The sequence below is a fragment of the Hydractinia symbiolongicarpus genome, chromosome 10 (assembly GCF_029227915.1).
Source record: "Hydractinia symbiolongicarpus strain clone_291-10 chromosome 10, HSymV2.1, whole genome shotgun sequence".
NCBI classification, from domain to species: domain Eukaryota; kingdom Metazoa; phylum Cnidaria; class Hydrozoa; order Anthoathecata; family Hydractiniidae; genus Hydractinia; species Hydractinia symbiolongicarpus.
In genome coordinates, this window is record NC_079884.1 from 10,707,128 (window position 1) to 10,724,830 (window position 17,703).

A 17,703-nucleotide genomic window follows, 5' to 3' on the forward strand; every position below is an offset into this window, starting at 1 on the left:
ATTAATTGTAAACATCATTGATTTCGTTGGTTCAAATTGTGTAAAAAAGTAGAAAATGTCTCAATTTTCTGCGAATTCGCCTCGTGGATATCCATTCTCTTTCCCACGCCTCTTTTTAGTTTTCTAATGCGGTCCGAGCTTCGTCTTCTTATAATTTTCACAAATCAATTTTCCAATATCGAGGTACAATACCAGGTATGCAAAAAGTAATTTTATTATTCCAAAAACCATTCTTAAATCTACTACTTTTTCCATTCGACACAGAGGTCCAGTTATATGGAATTCATTCTTAAATGAAAATACGAAGCATATTGATACTTTTATCTCTTTTAAAAAAGTAACAAAAGTTAAGTTACTTGGAACAGTTATCGACAAAAAAAAGTATTTGTAGGTTAGATATTGTAGCACATAGAAAAAAACTGAGAGTGAGAGAAAACATTATTCTTGTAAATATATGTATACTTTATAGGTATTATTATAGAAGCTCAACACTAGAGGCTCGATGATAAGACACGTTGTGTCTTCTACTTGCTCCTGCTGTTATTATATGCCAACTAGCATTGTAATTTATATGTATATACATACTTACTGGCGAAATATATATAATAATTAAAAAAAAAAATAAAAAAAAAATAAAAGATCGTCAGAAAGAGAAAAAAGGTTTGGGGAACGTCCATAAAACTTATACCGATTTTTTTTAATAGCAACCTCCACACAACAGGGAGGAAAACAACAACACGATACTCTACAAATACCCCAACCCCACGTCGTCTTTTTTATATCGCAACGTTTTTCAACCTCGTCCCCAGGACTATTTGCTTCTCAACGGCGCTGCGCTTTCCGAATGTGCTGGGGTCGAGCTTGGACGTTTTGTAAACTTTTAAAAACATTGGCAAGTTATCAATTCCCCTTGGGATTGGCTGACATTAGCTAGTTGCAACAAAAATAAATACAGACGAACATGTTTCTCTAGCCTTCAGGAATTAAAAAGATACAACGGGTGCTGCCGAACGAGTTTGAAGCACCACCCCTAGTCGGTTTTATGCTTGTTACACTTTGGAGGCAAATGTTCTTCGCGAGAGGGGTGCCGCTTTTCGGAAGCTGGTCTTTATTTGAGAAGAGAAACAAAATCTGCTTTCCGTTGAGATTTTAAAATCATGTGAGTGAATAGCTATGTTCACACATATCAAAAGATGTCTTAAATAGTATTTGTGGTTTCCCTACACGGTGAAAATAACCAGCAATTGATTCACTTTCGTTTTTAGAATAAGTTCAAATATTTTGTTTTTGGTTTCTCTGGGGTAAGTCTGGTATTGGGACGAAATACGGTGAGTGATTAATGGAGTTTTACGGGCCAACGATGTATTTATTTTCGCGAAAAACGTTAGTTGACCCCCCAAAACAGATGACTTTCAATGTTTACCAAGGTGTAAGCTACACAGTATAGCTATATATTCATTGTGGAGTTTCTACATCTGCACAAACAAGTTGGACTTTGAACTCTTGTTTTTAAACACGTATTTTTATATTTTTGTTTCTTATAAAAAATAAGATTTCCTTAGATTTTGTTTTTATATATAAATATCAGAAGAAAGATGCGAGTCTAATAAATGCTAATGTTCCCAAAAAAAACACGGTGTTAGAAAGACAAATGGATTTTATTTAACGACGTTGTGATGTTAATATAAAACAGATATTTAGCGAAAAGGGGTAAGGATGCTGAGAAAATTAAAAAACACAAAACTCTCTTGTGCGTGTATCCTAGTCTCATAATGCGTAGCTATTTGTCAACAACTTCTTGTTTTTAATGAATTCTTTATAGGTTGCCTTTTCATAGTTAATTAGCAAATATTTCTTGGCTTTAAGGCAATAAATAACAATTTCCTACTCGCAAATTTTACAACTGTTTGTTGTGTTCTTTCTCTCCCTTTTTTATAACTTTTCTTTGTTTCCTTTCCCTCTTTTTTTACAACTTTTGTTGTTTCCTTTCTCTCTCGTTTTTACAACTTCTCATTGTTTCATTTTCCTCTTTTTTACAACTTTTTGTTAGTTCCTTTCTCTCTTTTTTAAAACTACTCGTGTAAAATTACCCTTATCTCATGAGTACGCACACACCACAAAACGAAGGCTGACAAAGGCAGCTTATCCATAGGACTTTCTTTGTTAGTAACTATCCGTTGTTTAATTTTGCTATGTTCTAATACACCTGAGCTGGTCATACCAAATCCTTACTGGGGTACACTCATGACAACGCACCATAAACAATAGACTCACTAATGCTGCCCAGCATAAACACCAAAAAAATTAATTAAATAAAACATTAGAGATTGAAGTAAGCCAATTGCTTCCACCGCTGGACAAAAACCTTGTTGATTCATAAAGCAAAATCGAATCAGCGCAAGGAAACCATGTAGCTAAAGCAATTGGACAAGTTGTTTGATGAATATTATATCCATGCTTACCCACCCTATGAAGTTATCAGTATAACCAACAGACATCAACGATCCAGTAGTGATAAGGTTAAAAAAAAAATCTCTCTTTTAAATTTACTCTTTCTTTTAAATTTTTTTGATCAATTTTTGATCCAAACATTATTTCAGAGAAAATAAATAAATCATCATCATTCTTGCCCTAACCACTGTTTTCTATGCTAGCATGAGTTAGTCCAGGTATATGGATGACCTTCTTCCTATCTTATTTAGATTGTGTTAGTTCTAAACTTAATTTTTTCTGCATCAAGTCTCTCCCTTACCTCCTGTCAAGTCTTTTGTTTCGTCTGGGATTTACCTGGGGAACTATGAAGTCTACACTTTTTTACCCAATTATCCTTATCCAGTCTTATCAATTGACCAACCAGCCCAATTTCCTTATCTGGGTAACATCTTTAATGCTACAAAAACCTAGCCTGCTTATCAGCTCATCTTAACTTTCTGCCTCCCAGACTTGTGTTAAACATCTACCTAACCACCCTCATATCATTCCTTCCTAAATAGTCAGGATATTCCAGTTCCACTACCCATACCTTAAAACATAACACTTTTCACACAGCCCTCATACTGTCTACCTTTTACCCCGTCAGTAAGTCTCTGCAAGTCAAAAAAGAAGTAACTGGTTAAACCTTTCCTGAAAATAACAATTTTAACAGTCCATTCACTACCTAAAATATCATCAAGTTTCGTCAGCACATTGCACAGGTATAGGGATTGTATACACAATTTGAGTACCACACAATATATAAAAATGTTCTTATGAAAATGCATCAAATAAATAAAGAATTTCAACACTACCAGCATTATGATTTTATATGTATATAACTAATTAATGAAGAATTGTTAGCCAATATATACTTTTGTACTTTTCTTTTTAGTGTGTGGACTGGTGTGTGTTTACATTATGTTTGGTACTGGAAGGGGTACAAATGCATCTGCATTTGTAAAGGCAGGAAGGCTTTTCTATATGGTGCAGCCATCTACACATATGTTCGAGCATATAGCAGATGTACCTGACTATATAGTTGATGTAAGTATTCTCATGAGATTTCCTGTGTTTTTTATTCTAAGTTACTTACTTTTAAAGCAATAATGCTTCTGATGATCACCAAAAATTATTTAATATTTTGCTGATGCGTTATTAAAGAAACAAATTTAACAACCAGAAAGGTAAAATTGGGGAGCTTTTACTGTCAGTGACTTTTAGTTACGTTTTTAAAAAATAAACTTGATAAAATATGTAGCTGTAAGACAACTGGTAAAGAACACACAAATAACGCTTTTAAAAAAAGACCAAGGCTTTTTTGAAATCTCAGAAGCTCTCAGCAGCATATTGAACAAAAAGCGGACACACAAAGTCTTATTTTCACGTAACCAAGTGAAACAGGAAGTTTTAATAAACCATTCTGTTTGCAGTCTGGTGTTGAGTGGTTAGTCTGGAACTAATAAAAGAAATATATACAGTTGTTCGTTTAAAAAATGGAGAATCACAACTGGCACATTTCCGTGATATGGTTTTTCTATTGTGATTATTAAAAGGAATTTTATTTTTCATTTCGGTTGGTTGTGCAGAGGCTGAATTTATTTTAAATTTATAACAGATTTATTTGTGAAAGTCAAAGTTTCTAGCTAATATTGACGAAAAGAACACAATCTTGAATAAAATCGTTTCACCTTTACACATAGAACACAAGCAAATAGGCAAAAATATTCTTTGTTTTCAAATTAATAAAAATCTTTATCCACGTGGCTTTATAAAACTTTAAAATTCATTCGGAAAATTCAGCTACATTTAACTAAAATTTATGCAGAAAAAAGAATTATACGGCACGTGGGTTTCGTTTTTAAAGGCATAAAGAAAAAACCGTTAAATTCGGAACTTTTATGGTTTCTGATTGTTTTGTCAAATAAAGAAATCATCTACAATTAAATCCATGATAGAATGTTTATCCCGCCTGTAAGTGCAGTTTTGCAGACTTGCTTCATCCATGCTCCGTCAGCGTTCACCTCCGCATTAGTTAAGAACCGTATGGCTGAATTTCTTGTGTAAGACCTATACCAGTAGACACTCGATCACCGTGTTTGATGTTCACGATTTAAAACGTCCCCCACTTTTCTACAGCAAAATAAATGTGCATCAAAAATTAACGTTGAAGCCCGTATTGCACGTATAACATCCTTTGCACGTGCATTTTACATCGAACGCGTTACTTGATTTACACGTGCGATTCATCGCACACCTTATCAAATATTCCTGAAAAAGCCTGTTTAGATATTGTAATTTCTTGAGTTTTATTTTACACTTCCAGGAGGGTAGTCTACCATTTAATACTTTGTGCCTAAAAAGGTATGAAAAGAAATATTTTGTTGAAAAAGTTAAATTATAAGCAAAATCACTTTTGTAGATAATGTAAAAAAATATCTCACATCACATGTAAGACATGTAACAGCTGTCACTGTTGCCATGGTTACTTGCCTTTTGCGTGACAAGGATACTAGACATCTAACATATTGGTACACTTTATGAAATAAACATATGTTTAGCTATATTTTCACAAAACAAATGTTTCGGAAAAATCATTAAGCCACACTGGTCTGCCTTTCTGCCTATGAGGTTACAAGGCAAAAATAATATTTATTTGTCAAGTTTTAACATTTTAACATTTATTTGTCAAATTTTAAGCTTTGTTGTACAGAAATTAAAACTAGAAGTTTTATAAAGTAATTATCTAAAACTTTAAGAAAAGGGAGGGGATAATTTGGCTTATTTTTCTTAATATAAGTAGTAATTTTAAAGTATACCTATATATATTCAATATTATTTCTTTGCTTTTTTTAATTTTCAATAGGCCTTTCCATTCTTCTCAGCTGCTATTGTGATTGAGATGATTATAAGTTACATCAAAGGATATCAAAGACTAAAGACTTTCTATTTATTTACCAATATCACAAGTGGTATGATGCAACAAGCTATGAAAAAAATTGTAACAAGGCCTCTTATATGGGTTCTTTATTGTTGGACATATCAAAATTACTGTTTATATGTCTTACCATGGAATTCATTGCTTGTTTGGTTTGTTGCATTTTTGCTTGCTGATTTTGCCCACTATTGGTTTCATCGGGCATCTCATGGTATATATGTGAAGATTTTTGTTTTAAAATTATGTTTTTATAGATTTTATACATTTATACATTGGATTTTTGATTTAATTTCTTTATCGTACAGGGTTCGAATTAAAAAATTAAAGTCGGTTCGCGAAAATTTCGGCACTCTGTAACAAAATAAACCTAGATGTGGATGTGGCCTGGGAACACCGTAGATCAATTACCATTGGCTTGTTCATTAGTAGCTACTTGTGTTTCGATGATAATTTGTATTTTTTGTGACCTGTGAGCTTAACTTTTTCCTGCATTATTATTTTTTTTGTTGGAGACAAGTGGGGGGACGTTTAACCTCGTGTTCCCCAAACACAAGAACTTAGCGTCTGAACTAGCGACTCTCTCAGTTATAACTTTCTTGTCTTGAAGCCGAAATAATGTTGCAAAGATGAAATAAGTTTAATTTTATAGCGTGCTATAATAAAATATTTAATTAAAGGGAACCCGAGGTATTAAATAATGTTTCAGAAGTTCTTAGTCAGTTTTCGTGAACATTACAATGAAGTTAAATACAGTATACTGTTCAAAGTTGCTTTCGCATTTAAACATAAGTCTTGTAGTAAAATGCTGTTTACAGTACTGTCTAAGTAATTGCTTTCATTCAAAAACACAATACGTTAGTGAGTTCCTTTAAAATCACGCGAAAATAATTGCTTTGTGTTAAATTTTTAAACCGCAATCTAAAAAGCATATCTATCGCCACTTTTTGCTTTTAAATTTTTAAAAAGCCATCCAACGAAGCTTTTTTATTGCCGTTCTTCGTTCTTAGATTTTTAAAATGCGATCTAAAAAAGCATTTCTATCGTCTTTTTTCGTTCTTCAATTTTTAAAATATGGTCTAACGAAGCTTTTCTATCACTGTTTGTCGTTCTTAAATTTTTAAAATGCGATCTGAAAAAGCATTTCTATCACCGCTTAAAAATATTGGATTTGAATTTTATCATTTTCTTTGCAAAGTGATTCGCAAAAATGGCATTTCGTTTCGCAAATTGTGAATTGGGAACTGGTAATTGGAACCCTGTTGTATAAAAACAGTTTATTATGTAAACATTTTCTGATTTTAGAGATCAATTTGTTTTGGGCATCTCATCAAATGCATCATAGTTCAGAGGAGATGAATTTGACTACAGCTTTGCGACAAAGTGTGGTTCAAAACACAATTACTTCTGTGAGTAATGCAACAATACTTTGTATTTTAAAACTATTACCACTGAAGGCAGCAATACACAATTAGATTAATCAAATTTGATTTGTTAAATTATATTAATTAAAATTTGACATGTGATACACAAAAACAGATTTTTGTTATTGTTTATCAATAAAATATTATCAGAGTGTTATTATAAATTCACTGCTACTGCAGTTATAGCATCTGTACGATTTTAAAACGAGACACTGAAAGCGTTGAATGTGGATAAAAGAATGGCTTCCAAAAAGAAATATTTTGTGAGTTTGATATTGCTAAGTAAATTTCGGTTTTAGAACACAATTATTTTATTTTCCCTCAGGATTCTTTTTTATTCTCATTTCTCTGTTTTTTGTTTTTGTTTAGCTTTTGCCAATTCCTATAACCATTCTCTGATAAAAGCTTGTTAAACTTTTTTCATGTTTTTAAAGCGTGCTACACTTTGCTTATTTTTGACTTTACAAACCCACACTTTACTTCTTTAAACACATTCAATATAAAAAATAAAGCATTTTGATTGCTTAAGAGCCAACCTTTTAAAAATCGAATGCAACAACTGTAAGCTTGGTAAATCATACAATTTTTGTATGATTCATAATCCGATTTGTTAAATTCGGAAAATCGAATTCCATCATTTGAATTGTGTAATACTGCCTTTATCTGTTTGATCATTGTTATGAAATAATATAAATTTTGTCATGTCCTGAACAACCAACTTTATTCTAGGCCAGGGTGGCCACGCAACCTAAAAGACTTCTAAAATCTCTTTAATAACCAAAAATCTGTACCGAAGGTTTTGAATATTCTAACATCTCCTAAAAGTTTTTTATGCTAACATTCATTTTTTTCCCAAAAAGAAACTTTTGTTATACGTTGTAAATCCCTATGTTACAACAGGATTATTGAATTATATTTATACATATTACTGAAATTCCAAATAGACAACTTCTGAAGTTAAAAAGAAAAGTTATACTTTATGATAATTATTTTTATTTTCTATTTCAGTTGTTCTATGTGCCAGTGGCATTGCTTGTACCACCTTCATTATTTTTCTTGCACATACAACTGAACACCATTTATCAATTTTGGGTACATACTGAGGTGAGCTATTACTCTTTGATAACCTTGCCATTAGAAAAAAACAACACATAAACAGCCAGTTGTTCAATTTGATGTTTCGTATAAAATTTGTATAAAATGTAATGCAAAATAATAATGATAGTTGGTTGGTTTGATCATTTTGAAAATTAAAGACCGTTTTGAGATACCCCAGTGGACTTTCAAAACCTAATTTTTGTGAATTATCACTCTAATTTTCACAAAATAAGTATTTCGAATTTTTTCACTTCACATATTATTCTGTATCAATCTTTTTGGTGTTTCATTCTATGTTACTTTTTATTAGCTCTTTATACTTATGATTATTTTTGTTAAGGTGATCAGGAGCCTTGGCCCCTTGGAGTACATTTTAAATACAGCGAGTCACCATAGAGTACATCATGGTATGATATTTTTGCATACATTTGCATACATTTGGCTTCTAAAAAACATTTAAAAGCTGTTATGAATCTCCATTTAATTTTTGGTATTGTTAAATATATAATCTGTTGCTTTTTTTATTCTAGGTCGAAATCCATATTGTATTGATAAAAATTACGGTAAACTCATATATTTTCAACAGGTTGCAAGTACAGTATAGGACAAAATTTTCCTCACTCTTTCCCCTTGTTAATAAAAGTATATATTTTCTTTGATAATTATTATATAGCGTTTAACATTCTATTCTTTCTCTTGTTTTTGTGGGAACGTGTGAGTAAGAAATAACGCTACTCCAATCTGATATACTTTTGAGACAGGACCTCAATGTTTTTGGTTGAAAAGTATTTTGCAAAAGAAAATATCTAATTGTTTATTTTTTGTCTCATAATTTGTAAAAATATGAAAAAAATCTTACAATATAATGTTTCTATTCAAGTTTTTGTGTTTATTTCCATTTTTTTCTAATTACAAAATCAAAGGTAGAAAAATTATTTACAATAGGAAATACATTGTATCAAATCATTTTATACATGTGACAAGAACCTATCTTTTTTATTTAGGTGGTGTATTGATAATATGGGATCGCATGTTTGGTAAGTATTTATAAATGACGTTCTTATAAGCAGTAAAGCAATATGCTCCAAAAATGTTCTGAGCTATGAAAATGAATTTTCACTTTGCTACTATGTTAACCACCACTTAAACGTGCAAACTAACTAGACCAATACACCTACATAACATGACACCCATCTCTATGCTTATGACGATCTATTTGTGTCAACAGGAAATATATGTTTGCATAAAAAAAAATTCTGTGCGTTTAAGTGTTTATTACTTTTACTGCTTAGGTACATTTGCAGCTGAAGATAAAACAGTTGCTTATGGTTTGGTTGGTATACAAATGACAACAAGCCCATGGCTGCTTCAGGTACACAACCCGACTCCTAATCAAATTTAAAATTTAACTACTTTTAACATTTGTTTATCATCAGAATATTTTTGGGAAAATTCATCGTGATTTGTTTCTTGGTTTTAGTTTGGTCATTTTATCGACCTGTTCAAACGTGCATACAAAATGGAAAGCATATCCGACAAGGTGAGATTTTTGTTTGACATTTGACAGCATCTAAAGCCAATTTTATCTCTTTTACCCAATCCTTTTTTCAGTTGCAACGTTCGCCAGTTTTGTCACTGGGATCACTCCTAATTTTATGTTAACTATAATGCAACCTTTATAAGCAAGTCATAGGAGATGCTATTTAAAATAATAAATAGATTTTATTTAGGAAGGTAAAGTACTAATTCTGATCCTTAATTTGGACATGTTAAGGATATTTAAACATCGTGGTGAAAAATGTGAGAAAAAGGCAAACAAATAATTGTGAAGATGTTCAAAAACATATTTGATTCTATTATTGTTTTTAAATAATATCACTGGATAACATAGCGTGAACGATTTTTCATTAACCAAGAGTATTAATATTTCAAAAATAATTTTTTTGGATTTATTTGAACATTTTTTTACAGAAATAATAGAAAATTTGTTCCACAAGTCTTTATTCATTTTTACAAGACAGAACGAGCTGGTGAGCTCGTTCTGTCTTGTAAAAATGGTAATTGAGATACTTTTACATAACTGAAATAGCATACGTTAAATATGAGTTTGCTTTACCTTCACAAGCGTGCATAACGAAGGATATTAGCAGTAAGAAAGCAGTAAGGTCAACAGGGATCTTGGTGGCCAGACAGTGATGCAAGATTTGTGTAATAAAAGTCAGAAGTCCTTAGAATACGTATTTATTTGCAATCATAAAAAGAGAGTTACTCTGTTAACTGTAACGACGAAATGAGGGAAACGAAAAAATTTTATCGTTACCCTTTTTGGGTGAACGAACCTCCGTTCCCTTCAAACGACAAAATTTCGTGGCCTGTGCACTGCTTTTTCTTAAATATCTAAAAAAACAATAGAATTTAAAGGTAATTCTAAGTCAGTCCACATGTATTGTTATATATTTTATTTCCATTTACCATTTCTTTTTTTTTATAGTTCGGTGTTTTTTTTCGCAGTCCAGGCTGGCTCTCTGAATCTGAAAAGATTGGACTGAGTGAGGATGATATGAAACTACCAGAGGTAATGTTTTCTTCATCGGGTACGAGAACATATCTATGAAATAAATGATTAAAATGAATATTTAAAAATGTAAATATGAATATGTTTTGTTTGTGTTTCAAAGGTTGAACATCCTATCGTTTACCGTGATTTGATTACAGACAATGACACCGTCGAAGCTACCTATGTTTTCATTCATTTTGTTATTGCAGTTCTTCTGTTTCAACAATTTTTCGACATTAAAACGGTGAGAACGCATTATTGTTATTTTGACTAGCTTTTTTTCTAAACAGATCTGTTCTGTTGTACATGAAGTTTGTATTTCGAATATAATGTAATCCAAAGAGTTGATACTGTTAAAAAAGAAATTTTTAGTTTAAAAGACTTGTTTATGTTCACAATTGTTTTTAAAAAATAAATATGCCATAGTACAATGTTGTCAAGTTTGCAAAAACTTGTTCTCTTAATAGGTAGCACAAAGAAATGCAAATATTTTCTTTCATCTCTCTCGTTTGTTGTTTCTCTCAGGGTATATCACAAGCAGAGAATTATGGAGTGCTTTTTATCATATTTTCAAGCCTTACTGTATTCGGATACATTCTCGAGAAAAGGTGAGAATTGTTTTATTCTCGTTAAGCCAAGTATTTAGTCCATGCTAGTTGATCTCTCATTTTCCTTAAAATGAAGTAAGCTAACTTCTCATATGTTTGTCTCCAAATCATCGTAATATTTCGATTCCTTCTCTCAAGCTAAAGTGAGGTAGTGATTTACCTTGTACGTGTTAATAATGTTAGGTGGATAATCGATACAATAATAAAATTGGATAGTGGAGAGAATAATAAAATTGGATAGTTGAGACAATAATAAAAGTGAAGGGGTCATATTTTAGTTATATAGGATGAATCACAGCAAAAGATATATTGACAATTCACCTTTTAGACTGCCAGAAAATGAACTTTTATTTTTTGTAACTTTAAACAAGCCTAAATTGTTCATTTTATGCGTATGTTTTGTTTACATTTATTTTTGATGAGATATAGTGATAAATGTTTTTTTTTTTGACAGTTTTAATAACATTATTAATGACAGTGTTAGGCATATATGTAACACACATAAACTATACACGACGTTAGTAAAATATATAAACTATTAATTTGATATCTGATTTCTAAACGTTATCCGACAAAATGTAGGAGGAATGCCCCCCTTTTCCTAGCCTCCTGTGTCGACGGTCCTGGTAACCCTGAAAGTAGGACGCCGGTAATAAATTATTTTTCAAAACAAATATTTTTCCCATCTGTTTTTTTTTTCAAAAACATATTAATTGTTCAAATGATCTGCCCAACAGAAAGTCTTTTTATGTCTTGGCGCCTTGGAAATTTCTTAAACGGACTTGCTATCAACGATTGTCTTTTCCAATTAGCGCCCTTCATATGGGTGCGGCTATTATAGGGCGGCGCTAATAAAATATTTTAACTTCAACGTGTGGCGCTTATTAGAGGGTAGTATCTTAAATGTTGTGTTTTTAAGGTTTTACAGCGGGACAACATTTCGATTTTTTGCGGAGTTTTTTGTTCAAACCGCGTAATGCTGAAGTGGTCTTTGAAAAGTTTAGTAGCATTTTAGGGGAAAATTCCCAAATAAATATATATATATATATATATATATATATATATATATATATATATATATATATATATATATATATATATATATATATAATGCCCGTATACGTCTGTCTGTCCGTCCGTCCGTCCGTCCGTCTGTCTGTCAAGCAAAATGGTAGCTTAGCTGCGACGGGCGAACCCGTGGATTTTTCCACGGGCTAATGACTAGTATATATATATTTGTTGTTGGTTCTCGTTTAGACATTTTGGGTATCATGTTGAATTTGTTCGTTGTATCCTGATACTCATTGTTGATGGTTATTTAACCATGGGTGGATACGTAAACCCAGGTTTGTCAGCATATATTATTATGCGTTGTAAACATTTTTTTTCTGACAGTTTTTTCAGATATTCTTTGAAATTCGTTATCGATTTTGTGGCAGCGATGTTACGAGACAGCTGTTGGTAAATCTTAGGAGACTATTTGTCCCAGCTGTTAATAATTTTAATATTCGTACTCGAAACACCCTTAGAAGCTGACTTGTTGTTTTATTAAAAGATAACAAGTGTGAACAAACTGAATTTTTTTTACAAAGCGATTCGTTAATTTAATGTGTAAGGTGTTTTAAAGAAGTGATTTTCCGAATCGTGCAGGATATTATGTGTTTACATGAAAATTATTATAAGAAACCAAATAATATTCGTTTTTCTTAGCACCCTCCTTTTTCCGCAGGAAAAACACCTTTTTGCATGCCCCGCTTGAGCACCATTTTTATTCTTTAAAGTGTTCAGTTATTTACATAAACAATGACCAAGAAATGTAGATTTTTCAAGAACTATTCACATCTTCTTAACTCCGAAAGCTATTAATTGGATTGAAGGGTAATTTTCTCTGATCCCTTTTTAAAACTTAAGGAATCATAATTCTGTTGCCATCAATCAATTATTCATCATATATTCATTCATTCATTCATTCATTCATTCATTCATTCATACATTCATTCATTCATTCATTCATTCATTCATTCAATAAAGTAACGTGCTGTGCCGCCTAGTTTATGTCCCCATTTCTACTAGCTCTGTGTCACCATCAATATTACACTACTACTAACATCCACAATATTTTTAGTATTTATGTATTTCTAAAGATTTCTTTTATTGGAGCATAAGTTAACCCATGATAACAGTGCTCCAAAAAGTTTTCAACCTTCTGTTACTTTCGCGAATCTTGAATTATTTCTCACCCTTGCCTCGTTTTCAAAAAACACAACACGTTTTTATTTATAGCCAAATAGAAGTGGGTGTATTCATGACAGGCTATAAAAAATTTTTTTCTTCACTTTTTACTTTTAGTTGTACCACGTTTCGGTATGATCATCATACGGCTCGTGTATATTCTTTCATCGTGCGTGTTGGTGCATCTCATGTTCAACAGGAAGAAGAAGACTGCGAAACTGAATTAAAGTCAAGAATACGGGTTTCTTGTTCGTTTTTTGAAGTATTTTATTAAATGTCTTTTTACTGTATTTCAAACTATAGAAAATATGCTGTAATTTTATGCGATCATAAATGACTGAGTAGGCGCCTTTTCCTGGATAAAACCCTTAAACATGGACGCTTATTAAGACATTTGCTGTATAATTTTTGCTTTATTTCATTAGTTGTAGATAAAAAAATAATATATTTTAAAAATTTTACAAATCGAAATTTCCCAGCTGAAAGTCATTCTGCAGGAACAGGATGGCTAGTTCAACTGTGAGTAATTATATAGATATAATGTTAAAATTTGCCCAGTTGATTTAAAGTGAAACTTGTATGAAAATTTTTAAAAAAATGTAAATAATTTAAGTTCTAGAAACTGTATATGATTTTAATAAGCATTATGTGTTTAAAGAAACTCAAACCCAGCTCAAAATAGGTTATACAGTACAGCTAATTTCGAAGTTTGTTACCACAAGTAATTACTGTTCCGATATTAAATTGAGTCATTTTGAACTTGTCAATGTCCACACAGGCTTAGGATTGTGGGTATTCGGTTATTTGGTTAAATCCATGTGATGTGCAAATATAGTGTTTTTGCAGCCTGCTGACTGTAAATTATACTATTGTTGGATGATTTTTGATATATTTATAATTTTAAATGAAACTGCTTTGTTAGCATTTTCATTGATTTTATTTTTCATGGCTAATCAATATTTTTTCTAAAAATGTTTCGTCCTCTTTTTTGTGTCAGGTACAACAATCCTGCAAGTCTGTGTGACAACCCCTTTTCGTACATGTTATTTCTTGCATTCTCTTAGCAAACTAAAACTTATTCAGCCAACTAATCATTTGGAGTGACTTTTTAAGGAATTTCTCACTTGTTCCAAATTCCTGGTGTTTTAAAAGAGCGGCAGGCACCCATGAAATCCTTAGCGATGCCCATGCTTTTTTGGATTCTTATTACCAAACTCGATCCCAGGACTTGTTGCTTATTTATATACATCTACGCTTTTCGGTCTTCATCCAAGGTTACAAACCCAGAGATCAAGGTTGTCTTTTATCTTGCTCTCCGATGTCAAACGAAAACAAAAAATGAGAGTGAAGTGGACACAGATTTATTTGCGTTTATCTACGCCCATAACATACAGGGCTGTGTATGGGCGTAAGAAGGGCGCAAGTTAAAAAAAGCTAATGTTTAGTGGTAAAAAGAAATGGCATCTATGACAGTCAAAAAACAACGTTATCTTTTAGAGTTACTCTAAGAAGTGTCATTTACAATTGTTGGGAAAGTGAACACTTATAATGCGAGTCTAGCCTAAATGCCCCCAAATTAGGGATTCCTTTTTTATAATAAAACAAGCTTTGTCTTTTCGTCGTCTGGCTTTTAACGATATAAATAGAAATAATTCGCCATAAACAACCTGGGACTGTTTTAATGACGCGCCATTATGTTATAAATTGTTACAAAAGGTTTTACTATCTGGCGGGTTGAAGTATGAAAAAGATATGATGTTAATTTAAAACTGTATAAACAAAACAATTTGAATTGTATCGTTGCAATTAATTATATTGTTTTCTCACGTCTAATTTTATGATTGAGAAACTTGATCATGTGTGGCTTTATATTTTTAATTTTTTTTAGCTGCTGATTGACAACGTGGAATAAAAAAGGAGTTCATCATAATTTCTCAGTAAGTTGATAAAAATTATTAAATTTATTGACATTTTTCGGATTGTAAGATTACGTACTTTCTATGTGTATTAGTCTAGGAGCAACGGGGCGGGAGGGCGGTGGGACAGGCGGTAATCAACGTTGAAAATTAAAGGGGAAGGATCTAACCTTTTCTAATAAGAAATATAATGCTATATGTTTTAAAATTGTGAACATTCGAATATTACTAACACAAAAAATTCTAGAAAATGAACCCTTGTTTTACCAAAAAATCTGTAAACTGCGGTAAATATCCGGGAATTCTATTTATTTTGATCACTTTTTACTGTTGAGTTATCTCAACAATAGCAGTTTGGGTTATCACTATAGAATTCAAAATAGAATCAAATAGAATTCAAAAACCTTTTTGTTACGTACATAATTTTAGTAAACGAAATATCCCTCATCTCGTCGCCATGGCTTGTAAGTTTTCGACGGACTGCCAAAGCCCTGTGTACGAGGTTGAATATTCGCTGCATAACTGAATACAGTGAACATTATTGTAAAAGCCTCAACGGTCTTTGATTTTTTTATGTGGGCGCCTATTCTAAGATTGTTTCTAACCTTGGCCCCAAGGTTCTTTTACCCCTGGTCCTTTCAACATGTTAAAAACAGGAAAGGCAAGTTTTATGTGAGCTTCAATCTATAAAGCAATACTAAATATCAAACACTTCTTGCTAAGAGCGTTGTCGTGTACAAATTAACCGGGGAATTCGAAAATACGAGCTAAACAAAGTCGGATTAACCGAATATTATGGGATTCTAATCAGAAAAAGAATAGATTCGGGTTTACTGGTACACCTGGCGTAAGATGTCGAATTTCTTAGCTAGTAACTTTCTCTAGGTGTATTAAAAATAAAATAAAATAAAAATGCTCTAATTGTCATCGCAGCTAAAAAAATTGTCCCCAGTCAATTATAATTCTTAGTAGTTTGAAATTTTAATTTTTGTTTTGTTTTGATAGAATGTATGTTGTTGACTTGAGAAGTTTACATAGAATTCCCATCATGATCAAATCACAAAACATTTCAAAAATCGACCAAGGAGTGACATTGTTGACAAGAAAGAAACAACGTTATTATCATGTTGACATAAAGTTAATGTCCGACGGAAATCACAACAAGAAGAAAATGGACAAACAAAATCAACATTTTTCGCCGCTACTGAGAAGTGACGTTGATAGTGAAATGAACATGGAACAGAAAAAATATCGCTCTTATCGAGTTACGAAGTTACCGTTAAACACTGAACAGTATAAAAGACACACTAGCAGTTTTAAAGGCGCTATAAAAACAGCAACGGCCGTCGTGATCAACAAAGACCCGACAGAATCCATAACAACAGTTTATAACGACATCTCGCTTTTTATTGACGCCTTGGAGTTGTTTAATAGACGGAATTTCGTTTCAAAAGGCGACGGAGAACAGTTAAAATATTACTGCAGTTACTACTGGGAATGTAAGGGTAGCATATGTGCGGGCCAACAGTTATGCACTAAATGCAGGGATGTTGGGAAGCAGAAAGAATATAGGGAATTTTACTTTGTCGATATTATTGAGATTAGCAAGTACCGAAAAGTTCTGTGTAAACGTTGCATGGAATTATTTCTAAAAGATGCTGTTGGTATTGATCGAGATGCTATTGAGAAAGAACTAACACTTTTGCGTGAAGTACAAGGAAATAAAATTCCAGTGTTATTTTCGCACGAAACATGTAGCTAATTATCAAACCATTGATTCTAGACCTACCTGTACATAATTTTTTTAAAATAAATCGATACATCCTGTAGTGGCTTAGGATCTTGTGACTTGGATTTGATATCCCATCGATCGAAACATATAGATTTAATGTTGTATGGTATGACCGTCTCTTTAAAAATCATAGACTGGTCACGCATTCAGGAAATGTCCCGTATCAAAACAAAACACACCAAGAAAATTGTCAAGAAAATATAAATTACAACGAAACAAGAAACAGCTGGCAGTTGACGTCACTTCCTTGTCGGATGAAGAAAAAAAATAATGATAATAAAAAAATTTATTTATATTGACTTTATACATTTATAAATACCTAAATGGTACCAACTTGTAGATAATTTGCGTGTAGATAATTTCGCAGGTAGCTAATTTTAACCAAAGTTTTAATTTTCGCGAATAAAGATTATTTTTGGAATAAATCATTATTCGAGTAAACATTTACAGAAGTACATTTTTAATAAGTCTTTGTTATGCCTGTTATTTTTCGAGTCATTTTTTATTATTTTCGCGTGTACTAATTTTCACGAATATGGACACAATCCGCAAAAAATTATCATTAAGGTATTCCATCCGCTATGTTACTATGTTAATATTAGTGTAATCCAGGCTAGTGTGGTATGTCCATGTTACTATTAGTGTAATCCAGGCTAGTGTGGTATGTCC

The 17,703-nt window shown here is 32.0% G+C and overlaps 1 protein-coding gene across 5 annotated transcripts; it reads left to right on the forward strand.

Moving 5' to 3' along the window:
* Positions 1–961: 961 nt before the first annotated feature.
* On the forward strand, positions 962–17,509 carry LOC130612416 (alkylglycerol monooxygenase-like). 5 transcript variants are annotated; one of them, XR_008975454.1, is made up of 17 exons: positions 1,199–1,328; positions 3,368–3,519; positions 5,339–5,621; positions 6,713–6,816; positions 7,840–7,935; positions 8,270–8,336; positions 8,460–8,492; positions 8,934–8,966; positions 9,222–9,301; positions 9,410–9,469; positions 10,421–10,504; positions 10,608–10,730; positions 11,012–11,094; positions 12,352–12,440; positions 13,444–13,588; positions 15,215–15,263; positions 16,248–17,509. XR_008975454.1 is itself a non-coding variant. In XM_057433722.1 (15 exons), exons 2-15 carry the CDS (start codon positions 3,394–3,396, stop codon positions 13,551–13,553), a joined length of 1,371 nt encoding a protein of 456 aa, XP_057289705.1. In that variant the 5' UTR covers positions 962–1,159; positions 3,368–3,393; the 3' UTR covers positions 13,554–15,075. The 5 variants fall into 5 exon arrangements, 3 of the variants coding, with proteins under 3 accessions (XP_057289705.1, XP_057289703.1, XP_057289704.1); XR_008975455.1 differs by having other exon boundaries at positions 13,444–13,574; XM_057433722.1 differs by lacking the exons at positions 1,199–1,328; positions 15,215–15,263; positions 16,248–17,509 and adding an exon at positions 962–1,159 and having other exon boundaries at positions 13,444–15,075.
* Positions 17,510–17,703: the final 194 nt, after the last annotated feature.